This window comes from Ochotona princeps, chromosome 25, assembly GCF_030435755.1.
Source record: "Ochotona princeps isolate mOchPri1 chromosome 25, mOchPri1.hap1, whole genome shotgun sequence".
NCBI classification, from domain to species: domain Eukaryota; kingdom Metazoa; phylum Chordata; class Mammalia; order Lagomorpha; family Ochotonidae; genus Ochotona; species Ochotona princeps.
The window spans coordinates 14,243,225-14,260,944 of record NC_080856.1 but is presented as its reverse complement, the minus strand read 5'-3'; the positions used below and the strand labels follow the sequence as shown (position 1 = coordinate 14,260,944).

General features: G+C 36.6%; 2 protein-coding genes across 2 annotated transcripts in view; one reads left to right on the top strand and one right to left on the bottom strand.

Annotated features, from left to right (window-relative positions):
- LRRN3 (leucine rich repeat neuronal 3) overlaps window positions 1-5,049 on the top strand; it is a 33,544-nt gene extending 28,495 nt beyond the window's left edge. The window contains exon 2 of the mRNA XM_058654977.1: window positions 2,040-5,049. Coding sequence (XP_058510960.1) covers window positions 2,399-4,522 — 2,124 coding nt within the window. The 5' untranslated portion in view covers window positions 2,040-2,398 and the 3' untranslated portion in view covers window positions 4,523-5,049. The remainder of the gene's footprint in view (window positions 1-2,039) is intronic.
- The window catches only part of IMMP2L (inner mitochondrial membrane peptidase subunit 2), a 761,903-nt gene that overhangs the window by 389,766 nt on the left and 354,417 nt on the right, over window positions 1-17,720 (bottom strand). The window lies entirely within an intron of this gene.

Genomic DNA, 17,720 nt, shown 5'->3' with positions numbered 1-17,720 from the left:
TGAAAAAGCATGAAGATGAACTTGGAGTGTGGGGGTGTGTGGGAAGGACCACAGATTGTAGAGCATTTGTATAAGATAAAGGAGATTGAGCACACATCTGCAGTAAAGGAAGCAGTTTGCTAGATTCTCTCCTCAAAGGGCTCAGAAGCTACAGAACACACACAACAAATAATGGTGGAGTTAGGTGTTCTGGGTGAAACGTAAGACACAAGTTGAGATATTCCATGTCTAATAACAGAGTGCCTGGGTCAAGCTCTGGTTCCAACTCCAGTTCCAACAGACTGTGCCTGGGCAGAGTTCAAAATTATGTCTTTAGTCTGCCCAGTAGTTGTGGGTGTGTAATTCAGTAGAGGGGAAATCTGGCTTCTTTTTCATTAAAAATTTAAAGAAATCATTGAGGGGCTGTTGTTGTGGCCCTACGTGCAATGCTGTAATCCCACGTGGACACCAGTTCAAGATCTAGCTGCTCCACATGATCTAGCTCCCTGCTAATACATTTTAACAGGGAAAAGCAGTGGAAAATAGTCAAAGTGCTTATGGCCTCGCACCCATGTGGGAGATCTGGAAGAAGCTCCAGGTTCACTTTGTTGTGGTCATTTGGGGAGTAAGCCAGGGAATGGAAGAGCTTTTCTCGTTCTAAATCTCTAACTATGCATTTGAAAAAATTAGAAAATAAATCTTTAAGAACTGATTGAAATATTCAGTACAAAAAAGGAGGCTTAATTCAAAAGCAAATGAAGTAATAAAAAACAGCAAACATACTTAACAATTCAAAGTAACTTAATAGTTTAGTGAACTTCATGATTCAGCTTTTACATAACTTTTTTTTACATAAAATCACATCTCTGAAAATGGTATTAGGCAAGTTACTCATAACTTTGAACTGTAAATAAATTTTCAAGCTTCGGTAAATAAGGACATCTTTTTAGTTACATAAAGGGAAAAGGTCTGTCTCTATCAACATATAGATCACAGCACAAACATATCATATTGAATTCAGTCAACAATGTGGTTACAAATGCCAACGTCAAACAGAGCTGAAAGAACAGACTGATCAATTCTTCTTAGGTCATAGCTGCTGAGAATCAAAGGACTAGAGCCTCTCTCTGCTGGGCACCTGCAGGTAGAATGCATCAACAGCGCAGCTAACCACAACATATACCTAAAAGATACATGGTATTTTAAAACACAGCATCTTCAAAATTAAAACTTCATTTAGAAACTGCTGATATTTCTGTGATTCAAACATCAGTACCCATTTTTAAATGACTATCTATGTCTTTTTCACCTATGAAAAAAAGTTGATTTTTTTTTTTACTGTGACTAGAGAAATGTAAATTATTCTCAAGGGTAAATAAAGTAGTCAAATATGAATGTGAATGTTAGTTAGGAATGATAATATACAGACATATTCTACAGCAAAATAAACGTAATGTCTCTCAAACACTGCAAATCTCATGGTACCTTTTATAAAGGAGACTACCAAGAGAAGTATTAACTGAAATGGAACACTAAGCTAAATATACTACCTCTAGATCAGTTAACAAGTGTTTCATAATTTTGTCTGCAAATGCTGTCCCTGGGGAACTTTGGAAATGACATTCTAGCTCATTTGAATATAATACAAGATTGTTAATTTATTTGTACTATTCTTTTCTCAGAAGCAAAAAATGCCATCATCACTGAAAGTCTGTTTTCCATTTTTCCCTATAACTAATTGTCAGCAAGAATGAAAATATCTTGAGAATAACTAGAGTGTAAACAAGTAAATATTTGAAATAATTGAGAAATTCTGGAAGCATATTCTTTAATTAAACTTCAGGCTTCTAAAGATTGAATTTCTCAGCCTGCCCAGGGTCTGGGTCAATAACTATCAAGTACAGTCAAAACAAGGATAAAGTCATTAAAATATATTGAAAAAACTATAAACCTAAAAGCCCTGCGTTTATTATTTATACATGAACTAATTAATTAATTATGTTTTTCCTTTGTACTAATTACTTCTCTCTTGTTTCCTTTTACACTTTGTTTCATTACAGTTAGCATAATGCTGCTATTCCTGCAAGTGCAGAGCAACCATGGGATTTGAATATTATACTCCAAAATAAATGAATTTCTCAGTCTCCTATGCCCATCTATACATACTCCATCTTCAAAGAGTAGATCAGACTTGTATCATTAAGGAGACACTGACCTTGTTTCAAATGTGCATGGTATTTTTGGACAATGCAATTGCGGCACTGGTATTTATTTCTGTGAAGAAAAACTCTACGGTTCCGTGGAATTCATCAATTGACACATGCAAGCATTTTCTTTATCATTCGGCACTTATTGAACTTACCAGCAGTGACTGTGGAATCCTTCAGAACCCATAAAATTTCTGAAGAAAAAAGCTAAGATGAAAGACATGCCACTCCGAATTCATGTGCTGCTTGGCCTAGCTATCACACTAGTACAAGCGACAGACAAACAAGTGGATTGCCCACAATTATGTACATGTGAGATCAGGCCTTGGTTTACGCCCAGATCCATTTATATGGAAGCCTCCACGGTGGATTGTAATGATTTAGGTCTTTTAAGTTTCCCAGCCAGATTGCCTGCCGACACACAGATATTGCTCCTACAGACAAACAACATTGCAAACATTGACTACTCCATAGACTTTCCAGTAAACCTCACTGGCCTGGACTTATCTCAAAACAATTTATCTTCAGTCACCAACATTAATGTAAAAAACATGCCTCAGCTCCTTTCTGTGTACCTGGAGGAAAACAAACTTACTGAGCTGCCTGAAAAATGCCTGTCTGGACTGAGCAACTTACAAGAACTCTATATTAATCACAACTTGCTTTCTACAATTTCACCTGGAGCCTTTATTGGCCTACATAATCTTCTTCGACTTCATCTGAATTCCAATAGACTGCAGATGATCAACAGTAAGTGGTTTGATGCTCTTCCAAATCTAGAGATCCTGATGATTGGGGAAAATCCAATCATCAGAATCAAAGACATGAACTTTAAGCCTCTTATCAATCTTCGCAGCCTGGTTATAGCTGGCATAAACCTCACAGAAATACCAGATAATGCCTTGGTTGGCCTTGAAAACTTAGAAAGCATTTCTTTTTACGACAACAGGCTTATTAAAGTGCCCCATGTTGCTCTTCAAAAAGTTGTAAACCTCAAATTTTTGGATTTAAATAAGAATCCCATTAATAGAATAAGAAGGGGGGATTTCAGCAACATGCTACACTTAAAAGAGCTGGGCATAAATAACATGCCTGAATTGATTTCCATCGACAGTCTTGCTGTGGATAACCTGCCAGATTTAAGAAAAATAGAAGCCACAAATAACCCCAGATTATCTTACATTCACCCCAATGCATTTTTCAGACTCCCTAAACTGGAATCACTCATGTTGAACAGCAATGCCCTCAGTGCTCTGTACCACGGTACCATTGAGTCTCTGCCAAATCTCAAGGAAATCAGTATCCACAGCAACCCCATCAGGTGTGACTGCGTCATCCGTTGGATAAACATGAACAAAACCAACATTCGCTTTATGGAGCCAGATTCACTGTTTTGTGTGGACCCACCTGAATTCCAAGGTCAGAATGTTAGGCAAGTACATTTCAGGGACATGATGGAAATTTGCCTCCCTCTTATAGCTCCTGAGAGTTTTCCTTCTAACCTGGATGTAGAAGCTGAAAGCTTTATTTCTTTGCACTGTAGAGCTACTGCAGAGCCACAGCCTGAAATCTACTGGATAACACCTTCTGGTCAAAAACTCTTACCTAATACTCTAATAGACAAGTTCTATGTCCATTCAGAAGGCACACTAGATATAAGTGGCATAACCCCCAAAGATGGGGGCTTATATACCTGTATAGCAACTAACCTAGTTGGTGCTGACTTAAAGTCTGTTATGATCAAAGTGGATGGTTCTTTCCCCCAGGAAAACAATGGATCTTTGAATATTAAAATAAGAGATATCCAGGCCAATTCAGTTCTGGTATCTTGGAAAGCAAGTTCTAAAATTCTCAAATCTAGTGTGAAGTGGACAGCCTTTGTCAAGACTGAAAATTCTCATGCTGCTCAAAGTGCTCGGATACCATCCGATATCAAGGTATATAATCTTACTCATCTGAACCCATCAACTGAGTATAAAATTTGCATCGACATTCCCACCATCTACCAGAAAAACAGGAAACAGTGCATAAATGTCACAACAAAAGGTTTGGATCCTGATCAAAAACAGCATGGAAAAAGTAACACCACAACACTCATGGCTTGCCTTGGAGGCCTTCTGGGGATTGTTGGTGTGATCTGTTTGCTCAGCTGCCTCTCTCAAGAAACAAACTGTGATGGTGGACATCGCTATGTGGGGAATTACTTACAGAATCCAACCTTGGCATTCAGTGAGTTTTATCCTCCTCTAATAAACCTCTGGGATGCAGGCAAAGAAAAAAGTACATCATTGGAAGTAAAAGCAACTGTCATAGGTGTGCCAACAAATACATCCTAAGGAACAATCAATTCAAATGACTTTGAACAAAAGTTCAAGACTTGCAGTTGTGGTTAAAAATAAGAAAAAAGAAGAAGAGAAATATTACTTTATAAAATGAAGGTTAAGCTTCACCAATGCTGCTCCTGACCAATGGAAATATGTACAAGTTCAGCATTTTAAGTAACTGGTTTCAAAGGGTATTGTGGCAACCAAATAAAATGATTCCATTTTCTAGAACTTTCATGTAACTTTTATGTCTGGACTACAGTTAGAGTGGACAAAAACATTTCTGTATTTTTTTTAAGTATATAAGAGTAGTTGAACTGAGCAATACCTCCTCCTGTGTTGTATTACACATATTAGCCACGAGTTTTTGCAGTGACAAGATAAACTTGAATTGACACGTGGTGTAATAAAAAGGACAAATTCTGTAGAGTAGACACAGTGAGTATGTGGACCTCTTTTCTAAGGAAAAATACATTTTGGATTAAAATTAATTGCTTTTGTCTTGTTTTGTTTCTAAATAAAGAGTAATTTCTGGGAAATATCTGATCAGAAATTATTTAAATGATAGCATGTTCCAAAAATGGTGTTCCATAATGAAACTTCAAACGGTAAAAGTAAGACTCTTATTGGGTTGTATACCTATAATCTACAAAAAAACGATTTTAGAAAAAAGCTTTTATCAGTATTAATAACCAATAATAGTACACTTAGCACATTAAAGCTAGTGATAGAAACTTCCAGGAAATTACGTATTCACTATTTACTTAAATATTTTCCCCTAACAAATGCCTTTTAAAGTAGATCACATAATCAGGTTCAGATATTATAAGTCCAATATCTGAGCAGCTGAAAGCATTATTTCAATAATTAATAGTAGCTCAACTATTGTTTATTTTGCAGAAAACATTGCTGAATTTTGGTAGTACTTATGTTCCAAGCACAAATGTTAAATATCTGCAGTTCTAAAGAGCTGATGAGTTTCCATATGAAATGCTGTAATAAATTTCTATTTTGTAAACATAACAAGGAAGAATATCCTGTTCCAAGGTTAGCAGTTTTGAAATTCACTAAAATTAAATTATCAGTAAAAGTTCATCAGGTGCAATTTAATGAAACTCTTTGTTTCATATAATTTAGCCCAATATAAACATTAAATAACTCAGTTTCAGAGCTCACTAAAAATGTAGGACTACAGTTTTCTTAATTAAAGGACAAGTTGCTGAACATAAATTAAGGTCAAAGCAAGGAAACAGAGAGAGAGAGGGAGGGAGAGAAAGTAAAGGAAAGAAATGAGGAAGGAAGGAAGGAAGGAAGGAAGGAAGGAAGGAAAAGAAAAAGAAAAAAAGGAAGAAAGGAAATGAACTCCTCTACTACTATGTTTAAAGAGCTTGGAAACTGAGGTTGAAGATATTGTGGATATTTGAATTTAAGTGCCAAGAACAGTGGAAGTTATTTGAACATCATATATTGGAAACAGGGGGATTTTATTTGGAAAAACAACAAAGATCTTTAAGAGTATTAATCATTTGTTAGTAACAAAGTCCATAGGTCTGCAAAAAATAATTTTTTTGTAAAAATGGAAGCGTCCTGAAATAATAAAATGAAACCTGACAATAAGCCACAATTTTTAAAGGAAAATTGTTTATTTCTACAAAGCTACAAGTCCTCCATGTTAATTGCTGTTGCACCCACTGACAATCAAGTATTTAACTTCTCTTACAGTAGCTTCCTTTACATTATCAACATGTCACTGGCCTGTGAACATGTCCAGCACTAAAGCCATATCAACTTATTAACAGCAGACATTTCTTTTGTGACAGCATTGACAATTTCTAATTAAATCCCAGCTGTTCTGACAATGTGGAAGGTGATTGTTATGAACTCTTTAAGACGAAAGGACAACCTGTGTTAATTTTAATACTGCTGCAATATGGAACTTGTTAATTCAATGTAGTTTCCAAGCGCAAATTTTACAACCTGATGAATCACTATCACACAGAGGCTGGCATTAGAATTTATCAGTAAGACAAGCTCATACATCACGAGAGGTTTCAGCACCACGGACAGAGCTTTTAAAAGCTCAATGATTTGTCACAAATATAGGAACTGAAATATGGCCTATTGGGATGCAGGCATTGTATAGATCAGCAGAAACATGAACACATACCTTGTATGTACCTTAGAAAAATCTGCATAAAGAGATCATATCTCGCATACTCCAGATATGTTAATCTACTTCAAGCTACATATGTTTTATGAAAATTTTATGAACAGAGATTTAGTACAAAGCAGTGAAATAAAGTATCTTGGTTAAAGCCAAATAAATACAGATAATGAAAGCAAATCTTGATCCTATTTATTTCCTTAAATTTTAATCCACATTGCTAGTGGAGGTGAAGACACTCGCTTCTTACAAGAATACTGTTTTACAGTCCCAACACTACTTCTTAAAATTCATCCCCAATTCACTAAGCCTTAATCAAAGCATTCAAATATACCTACTATTTTGTGATATCATATGGGTGCATTTGTTACCCTAGAGAACATTACCTGTAGCAAATAAAATTCCTAATGTTTAAACCTCTGCAAACTGAATTGCACAACTTGTAGACAAGAAAACTTTCCACAAAAAATTTTAAATGAATTTTGTATTTTTTAAACTCTAAAAGTAGACCTCAGATTTTCTTAAACTAATCATTCTCAATGGAACACACAGAAAAACCAGTCATGCACCACATAATGACATCTTCCACATACACAATGGAAAATCTCCTATTGCCCAGAGTCCTCCTAACTGTTCTAACATCATAGCACAACAAATAACTCATGTGTAGTGGCAATGCTGATGTTAAAAACTACCGTGCTACCACATCTACAAAAGCATAGCATTTCAATTATGCTCACTACAATCTCATTAATAATGGTGACAAATTATAACTATCACAAGTACAAAGAGAAATTTGGAATCATATATGCCACTATTAGAGATAATGAGCCCAAAGCCAGGAGCCTCTTTCAAGTTTCACATGAGGGTGCAGGGCCCCAAGGCTTGGGCCCATCTTTGATGCTTTCCCAGGCCACAAGCAGGGAGCTGGATGGGAAGTGGGGCTGCTGGGATTAGGACTGGCTCCCATGTGGGATCCCAATATGTGTAAGGCGAGGACTTTAGCCGCTAGGCTACTGTGCTGGGCCCATATCTTACTCATCTTGAGACAGGGAAAAATAAAAATATTTATACACAGACAAAAGGAAAATATCATTGTTACTGAAAACAGCTAAAATCATATATCTACTTCTGAGAAAAATATGAAAAAAGGGAATTTTAAAGAATATTCCAGTGAAATGCATTTTGTTTCAAAATCTGGCCTAAACTTTTGTTAGCAATATATAAAGCTGATTCAGGAATTGAGTAGTAAATATTCAGTCCTGTCAGTGAGAAGATGCCATAGAAAAAAGGATATAATCCTGTCTTATTGGAATGAAAACAGACAAGGAAAAGAAATTAATCTACAGTATCATTTTCTCTGTATTTTAGAGGGCTCTTAGTGAAATATGCCATTTGGTATTAGTCAATACTAATGGATTAAATATCTCACAGACATATTAATTTCTTGAAGGCAAACAGATTTTCAAGTAAATAACCAATTCAGAGCGAATCTCACATATAACCTAAAATCTGTTGTAAAGGGTCAGGAGTAACTAACTGTAGCAAAAACAATTGTGTGGTGGTAAGCTTTGCAGAAGAGTGAAGTACAGTGACATTTGGAGACCTCACAGTACTCTCCATGTTTATATATATTTTTTCTAACTTTAATATATCTTCAAGAAACTAACAGCATTAGGTGACCACTCTAAGGAACTTCCAGCTTCTCATTAAAACATTGTTCAGAGTCTGAAGTTATTGATTCAAAATCCAATTGCTATACCAATTTATACTATTCCCCAGCCTCTGGAACAGAGAATGAAGTAAGCTTGGGACATAAATTAAACTTCCTAATGCTCACATTGAAAGAGTCAAAGTATAATAAAATAATCTTTGTTGTATGTCCAGATTCGAGGTTGATAAAGACAGGGTCAGTTCTTAAGACATCAAGTTTGCCATTAATATTGCAATAAAACCAAATGCACCAAAATAGCTTGTGCGAAGAGGACTAGATGAAACAGAAACTCATTACCAGAACTAACATTAAAGTCAGTTTCCTCTGGTAAAAATCTCTTTAACAAGGGCTTACCAATGACTCATCTAATCTCTTGCATACAAGCACCAGCATCCCAGATGGGAACAGTTTCTGTTGCAGCTGCTCCACTTCCCATCAGCTCCCTGCTTGTGTCCCGGGAAAGCAGCAGAGGACAGCCCAAAGCCCTGGGATCCTGCACCTGCCTGGGAGACACAGAGCAAGTGCCTGGCTTCTGGTTCCCAGCTTTGAAGCACCTCAGCTCTGGCCATTACCGCTACTTGGGGAGTTAACCAGGGAATGGAAGATCTTTCTCTCTGACTCTCCTTCTCTGTGTAAACCTGAATTTCCAATAAAAATAAATCTTTAAAAATCTCTTTAATAATTATTTCAGAGCAGAATCAACTACTCAATAAAGAACAAGAAAATATGTCTTTGAAGTAACTAAGACATTGGGATTCTCATACCTGCTTCCAAGTCAGTTCATCAATAAACCCATATCTTATATACAATGCTCATGCAAACATTTTCAGGATTATTGGAGCATATTTAAATATAAAATGGACAGTTGTATATAATTATGTGACACTATAAAGCCTATTTAAACCCTGGAATATAAAGGAAAAAAAAAGTCCTTCTAAACCATGGACATGCTATGGGAAGGTCCAAAAAGAGTAGGGGAAAAACGCATTAATTCTAACTACATTTTATTCATACAAACAAATGTAACTTAAGTTATTATAGCAGGAAAAAAATTGGACTACATCAATAATATCCATGTAGGTGCCAGCATTGTAGAGTGGTGGACAAAGCTGTCACTGCAAAGCCAGCTCCCCATATGGACACTGGTTTGTGTTCCAGCAACTTCACTTGTAATTCAGCTCCCTGATATTGGCTTAGGAAAGGCAACAAAGGATGCAGGGTAACTTGCACTCATTTGAGAGACTGGGGTGAGGTTCCTGGTTTCTACCTTTGGCCTGGCTCAGCCAATGCCATTAAGGAATGGAGATCTCTGTTGTTCTGTTTTTCCAACTCTCTTTCTCTGTAGTTTTGAATACTCAAAAAAATGGTTTAGAATAATAATAATAGTAATAACGATAATCCTGTGAGGCTAAGAAGAATTAGATTTTCCCACCATGATGTTTGTGTGTCTGAGAATAGGGCCAGTCCCCAAAGGACAATGAGATACTTGATATAACTTCTGGAACATAAAATGCATAGCATTTAATAAACACATCATTAACTACTACATTTAAATGAAATCTGCATTCAAATGCACTTAAGTAGTAAGAATTAAAGCTCCTTGAGAATCAAGCAAGGAGTTACTAAATTCAAAATATGTGTGAGACTAGTAGTTCTCTAAGGTCTTAGGAAATTTACTCCAAAACTAAAGGAGAAACAGTGTGGGAAAAACAAACACTTAGCATTTTATTATGTGCCAGGAAGACTGATATATAAGCTTCTACTACCACCTCTCTCTTTCTGTCTCTCTATATTATAGATACTTCTGTATATGCATATATAATAGAGAAATACTATGTGTTTATAAAACTAATTCTACATATATATTTTAGATGCATATACTAAGTATTCACAATATGTTAGCTACACATATAAATAATTATAATGAATTTACGTAAACCTCTTGAAATCCCCATGAGTTCAATTTTAACATTTCTGTTTTGTGAATCAGTCATAAGCAAGGAGGTGGGTCAGAAGTAAAGCAACCAGAACATAAACTGGCACCCATATGGGATGATGGCTCTTATAGGCAAAGGACTAGCCAGTTGAGCCATCATGCCGCCTCCTCCACTTTCAAGTATACCTCTCTTGGACAAGTCATACTAAATGTATTTCATAGAATTTGATAAATAAAATAAACTAGAGCAAAGCCAAGAAAAATACTATTTCCTGTTTTCTTTATGTTTTCTGTGTAACATTTGACAAAGTTCTATGTGGATGTGAGAGGTATCATTTTCCTCAGACAAGTTTTTAAAACATTAGTTCCAGTTAGGACTTTGACTCAACACAACTTAAATTAGAAAAGAGTATCTGTAGAAGCATTCACCTGAACCTGATAGCCCTTCTAGATTGTACAGTTCCTCAAAAATGTGGTCTCACAAGAAGTTTTATTAAGACAAGGATGTCCAATAGAGATTACTAAAGTCATATTATGCCACAGCAATTTGAAGTCTAATTATGAAAATGCTAATTTTCAGGCATTAGCTTGCCTCTTCTATAATGTTAAGCATTCAAAATTTGGAAATACTTTCACTATTACATTTTTCAGAAGTGTTTTTGAGGAAACATAACAACCTAACTATAGGTAACTTTTACTTACATTTTGTATGAACACATCTTTTGCAGATATTTTATCAGAAACAAGGAGAAAATCTCAGATGGAAAACAAATTGATTAAAAGCACTGCCTGCTACCTATGATGTTTGAAGTCCTTAGGTCAGAGCAGACCCAGAAACACTTCTTGAATATCTGTTTGCCAGCTCCTAATCTAGTGAAAAGGACTTCAACTCACCATGGTACAGGTGTCTGTTACACTTCATTATGGTCTAGAAAATTGAAAAGAGACAGGCAGCCTTTTAGATAAGATGTTTACTGAATAAACTGAACAGAGTGATCTTTATTTTATGGATAAGAGGCACTCTACCCCACTGCTCAGCTGCACTACTCAGGCTAAACTGTTTCTCTGAGTGACTTGGTGCAAACTTTCATGCTTTTCCTGAAAAACAATTAAAATTTAGCTCTGTTGGAGTCAGAACGTAAAACTATAAATAAATGTAAGAACACTCAGGAGAAAGAACTTCACATTTTGCCAATCCCTCATCCGGCAACAGACACAACGCTATGAACGTCTGACATTCTGCTTTTCGCGACGTTGGTGTATTTATCTCTAACTCTGCTATTTTCACTTGGAATCCAATCTAAAGATGCTCATACTTTCAAAGTGGTATTAAAGACCTCTAATCTCAGAAAGAAACGAAATGTCAGTTTTCATCATGTCATCCCACAAACAATCCCCAAATCTCTGAATGCTGTGACCAGGGGACATCAACCTATAATATATAAATGCCTTATATGCCAGCCTCTTCAATTTTTTAAAAGCTCTAGAAGTAGAGACCTTTTTATCTCATGCTAGTCTGAAAGAGTTGTTTTTATGATCTTCATAAACTCTAGTTTAAGTAAAAAAGAACAGACCTAATTTACATGCAGAGTGCAGCTCTACTAGTAGTTGTTGATTATGTTAGTCTATCCCTTAGTATGCATATTGGTGAAACATTAAGGAAATCCATGTCCTCAAGGCCATTCAGGTCACTCACCTTGGGCATAAGGCAAATCATTAAAGTCTCTTAAAATGTACTACCAGGCACTGCCTGGCTGGGCCGAAGCTCCCAGTGGTGATCACAAGAGGCAGGGCTTGGGGCTGGTGAGGCTGGTCAAGGCAGCAGCATCCATCAGCATGTATGTGGGCCAGATCTGGGGGTGGGTCAGGCTGAGCTAAGCTTGAGAGCCAGATGGGACGTGGGAGTGACTGGGTTAGACCACAGCACATGCCAGCAACATAAAAACCAGGGCTGCGGGTGGGCGTGGTAGGGCTCATTGGGGGTTGCCCTGGCTAGACCGCAGCACCCGCTGGTAAGCATTAACATCAGGTCTGTGGTAAACTGGCTGGATTGGGTCACAGAATTTGTTGTTTGGTAGGACATGGAGCTGGGGCAGAACTGTCCAGGCAGCTGCATCCACCAATAGTAGCACTGGCTGGTGCAGCTGACAGACTGAACCTGACACTGCACTGACTGGCACACACACGAGTCAAGTCTAAGGTCACCCCAGGCAAAGTTTCTTTGCAAACTCCCTCCTGGATTGCTACACTCAAATCCCAGCCACAGGGAAAATCACTAGATGCATGTTCCAACCTTGGAGTACATGTGTTAGGACTAGGCTCGCTCAGTTGCTGATGCCTGTGCAGTGGACAGCATGCCCAAATACATAGAAGAGACACGATGGCCAGCTCATCTAGGTCAACAGAGGATGTCAAGTGCCTTTGTAAGGGGACAGAGGGCAGAACAGGTTGGACAATTCTCCTGGGCAAACTTTGCAACATGTTCCTGGACCTGGGGAATACAGTAAGGTGGACCTGGTCAACCATTTGACCTTGGAAAGATTTTCTTGACCCTGGGGTAATGAAGCCAACAATGTCTCAGAACTACTCAAGTAACACACTACCGACAGTCTTCGCCTCATCAGGGTCTCTAAGGTGTCATCAAAGGACCAACCCCTGCTCCCAGGTGACAATGTACTTTAACCCTTGCTGTTAAAGTGGTCCCTTCTCCCTCCCCCAGTACACAGAAGGGGAAATAAATGGAACATTTGTCCCATTCTCCTTCCTCCATATCTTGATCCTCCTTCTCCACCCTTGTCAGAGACCCACATAGGTGTGCATCCCTTTCAGCTATGTAAACAATATTAAAATTAAATTAAATTAAATTTTAGAACTATATACTATCAGAAACTGAATGCAATTCTTCAGGTGTGCCAATCTCTAATCTGTTTATTTGGCTGAAGCATTGCATTAACCAAATTCTTGCACTATTGTCAATCGCCAAGTAGAGCCAGCTCTAGGCAGACAACTGTAATTACACTTGATGCCAAATGACATAATTAGCATCATCAATATGATCATCTCTAGCACTTAGTAAATGCTAAGCACTGGCTTACATATAAACTCATTTAACCCCTATGAGAAAGATGCAATCAGTAACTATATTTTATAGTATAGGTGAGAAAATGCAGATGAGGGAAGTTTAAATAGCTTGCCAAGACTTCACTGGCAAGTTTTAATGGGCAATACAAAAAGGAACTGCTCTCTGAAAAAGCAAATTGACAGGTTGATAGCTTGCTAGCACCTACTGTAAGCCTAGGGATTTCTCCTCTGTGACATTACAGCCTCTGAGAAAAAAAATATCATGTCACAGCTAGTAAGTGGGGGGTCTTAAGATAAAATTAAGGACAGTAATTATCATAAGGGCAGAGAATTAAGAATATAGTTAGCTTGCACTCATATTTGATGCACTGCCTGTTTTCTGAAATGTAGCCTGACACAAATGAAAAACTGTGAAAGAATTATTCTACTGCATCCATGCCACAGTAATTAGAGATGTTGAAAAGGTTTAAACGTCTTTTAGTCACAGCCAAAAATAATCTTAGCTCCTACTGGGAGAAAACAGGAGAAGGTATTTCCAGTGTTCATTCATCTTGGCTACTTCATTGTTTAACTTCATATCACTAATCAAACTATAAGTTAGTAGACGAGAAGTTGAACATAAATTAGAAAAACAAACTTGTAATTGTTTAGGCACATCTAAATGTTTTTAAAATGATGTTCAATATCAAGATAAATGCAGCAAATTGCAACATATGCACATTACAAGATTTTTTTAACTGTACAGTAAGTAGATTGTGATGTTTCTCAATTAAATGATATTTTTCATTTCACTTTTTAATTTTGCTTTAAGTCAAAAGACCCAGTTAGATTTCATTAACTTCATTTTAAAAATATTTTTATCTTGAATTTTGAATTATGTGGTACATTTTTGTATAGGCTGGGATTCCCCCCAAACTCCCACCCCCATCAGATTTTTCCAATGTTGTTACAATAGTGTAGTCCTTCATAAGGAATCATAATTCAATCAGTCTCTTATTTAAGTACACCCCGACATTGTTGTTACAGACAATGTCAGACAGTCCAGTATCCCATTGTCTACATATGTCCAACAGTTTCATTGGGAATCCATCATTCGTCTGGATGCAGGGATGCATGTTCCATTGTACCCCCACGTCTGTATATGTTAGACCCCAGTATGCCATCACTATACATTACCATAAGTGAGAAGCCATGAAACAAGGTCAATAATCGGTATGAGTTAGAACAGCCACCTCAACAACAACATCAACAACAAATTATAGCACCTTAAAAAAATAAAAATGGCAAAGAACAGAGAAGACATTAAGTCAAAATCACATTTTTTACCAAGCAAATACAAGTTACACAAAACACTGACATATTACTTGATATACTTAGATTTTTTTTTCTATTTCACACTTTCATACCATATTACTCAAAGAAAAGGAAGATCTTATCAAGCTGGATAAACCAACAAAGCAAAGCAAATGATAGGACAAAAGGTGATTTGATTTGATGGGTGAAGATGTTAAATTACTACCTCAATGCTAAAGGATAATGGCAGAGTCAAAAGCAGTCACGTTTCTTAAAACCATGGGCGTTATTTCAAGAGCCTTGCTGAAGAACAGAAATTAGTGTTGACTTTTGTGAGAATTTAATATGAATGAGTTAAATTATACTTTCAAAATCTCACTCAGTTGGAATATAGATGAATTCACTATACCTTAGTGTAACCCTACTTTCAAATACAAAAAAAAATGCATTCTCTTTCATTCTTATCAACATAGTTAGTGACTATAGATAATGTCATATTGCCTAGAGTGATCTTGATGCTTTTGTTCAGCTGGAAGAAAGAAGATCTGCTTAGCTACAGGTTTCCCTCTGCTTTTTGTCTGTTCAGCCCTAGCACAACCAGAGTGACAGCCTCATAGAGAAAGTAACCAAAAGCATTTACTTTGTCCAATGACTTCGCATCCCTCCAGCACTGACAATTCATGCCCCACACCAATTCCCAGGGCTGTAGGATCAAAGTAAGAAGGAAAAAGTGTGCTTTCCATTTAGTTGTGGAACTAAATTTTATAGATGAGCAATATAACCTATTGCTTCTTATATAACAACTAATCCAATTTAAATTTTATTGGCCATATAAACAAATAACATTATTTGCACAGTTAGCTTTAACTCTTGGACAAAATCTTGCAAATGACTCATAGCAAACCAAAGTATTCCTTTAAGAAAAGGTGAAGGTATAAGTAAAGACCAGAGATAAGGTATACTAATTTATAAAACTCTTCAAAAAAAAACAGCAAAAGTTATGAACCTAAAAATAGTTAGTTATTGTGCAATTAAAGATACGTGCAGTTATTTGGTCACTGACCTGAAAGAGCTTGGCATTTGAATACATTCAAGTAATGTAAGTCTTAAAGGAAAAAAGAATTGCCTACATCTGTTTTCCAGAAAGGAAAACTGTGATATACTCAAAGACCACAAGTATAGCAGAAAATATGATACTGCTGAAGAGTTTAAGTTTATATGATTTAAAAATTGTCTCTAGGTCCCGGGAGGCTAGCAGCTAAAGACCTCGCCTTGAATGTGCCAGGATCCCATATGGGTGCAGGTTCTAATACCAGCAGCACTGCTTCCCATCCAGCTTCCTGCTTGGGGCCTGAGAAAGCAGTCGAAGATGGCCCAAAGCCCTGGGATCCTGCACCCGCATGGGAGACCCAGAAGTAGTTCCAGGCTCCTGGCTTCAGACTGGTTCAGGTCCAGCCATTGCGGTCACTTGAGGAGTGAATCATCAGATGGAATATCTTTCTCTCTGGCTCTCCTCCTCTCTAAATAAATACCTGACTTTGCAACAAAAATAAATAAATCTTTTTTTAAAAAATGTCTCTATTTCTTCACTTACGATTCTGTTTAGCACAGAAGTAGAAGTGCTGTAATTTGACATTCAGTATATCAACAGAGAAAATAAGCATGGATCTTTTAATATTTGTTCCATTTATGTTGCAGAGTGAAGGGGAAAACAATGGAACTGAGTTAATGGATCAGAGTTAAATTAAGACACATTTTGCTTTTTCTTAGACTCTCAGTGGCACTAAGATAAAGATACTAAATATAATATATGTAAGATTCTGTGGTATCAAACCATGAAATAGCCAGAGACTAAACTCAGCTTACATTTCTGTATTCAATAGGTTTTTACCTAAAACACTAAAACATTAAAGATTTAAGGGATATGAATATAGACAAGATAAGTCTCTTCTTTGCAGAAGTTTAGAGAATTGGCCATGGTGGAAAAATCAAAAATAAGGAAAGAGAAAATAAAACAAAGTAGCTTTCAGATAGATTTTGGAAAAAATTCCAGATCATAATTAACTTAGTCCTGATATGCAAATTAGTCATCTCTTCCATCTAGTTGTTCTTTCTTTTAATGGAAAGATATAAAATAGTATCTATTCACATTATACAAGCTACAACAAATCTCCATTTCTTCAGGGATAAAGAAAAACATTTTCCTTTGAATTAAAAACTATTTGAGTCAGGAAAAGAGAACTATTAAAATGCATTTTGCCTGCTGATAATTTGGTTCATGTTAGAATCCCGACAAAAAAGAAAAATAGAATGATTTTCCCCCCTGACAATTATCACCTATGCCACTGGCATCATTACTTCAAAAACTGCAACTTCACATTTTCCCACAGTTACATCGTAGTCTTCCATTGCCTCATCTATGAAACCACAACAATATACGGTATGTAATTTCCTACTTGTGTGATATTCTTGGAGCAGAAATTCAGCAGATTGTCAGGAGACATGAGAAAAGAATGAAAAAGAGATAAAAAACAGAGGGAACCTACTGAAAACAGTGAGGCAAAAAAGACTAAAAGCAAGGAAGGAAGAAACGCAAACAACAGAGTTGAGGTGAGGGAGAAAGGGAGAGAAACCTGAGTTGAAGGGGATTTTAAAGACCGTCTGTTTACGACAAGTATTAGCTTTTTTACTCTCATTAAAGGTTGGCCTCTACCTATTCTCACATGTATTCTGTTGCCTAGTTAAAAAAAAAAACGTGATTGGCAAAGACAGGCAGCAATGACCTGGCTAATTATGGCTCTTTTGAGTAAAATTACACATTCCTGATCTTGGGTGACTCAATATTACATAGTTTTCCATTGCACAATCTATAACATTCTGAAATCTTAATGAAATTCAAAGTATTATCTGAGTGCCTTTCAAAAAACTGTACTTCATTTAATGTTGTATTTGCTACTGAAGACATGTAATAAAAATTAGGAACACAAATTATGAGAAAGCTAGGACATATAATTGGGCAAGG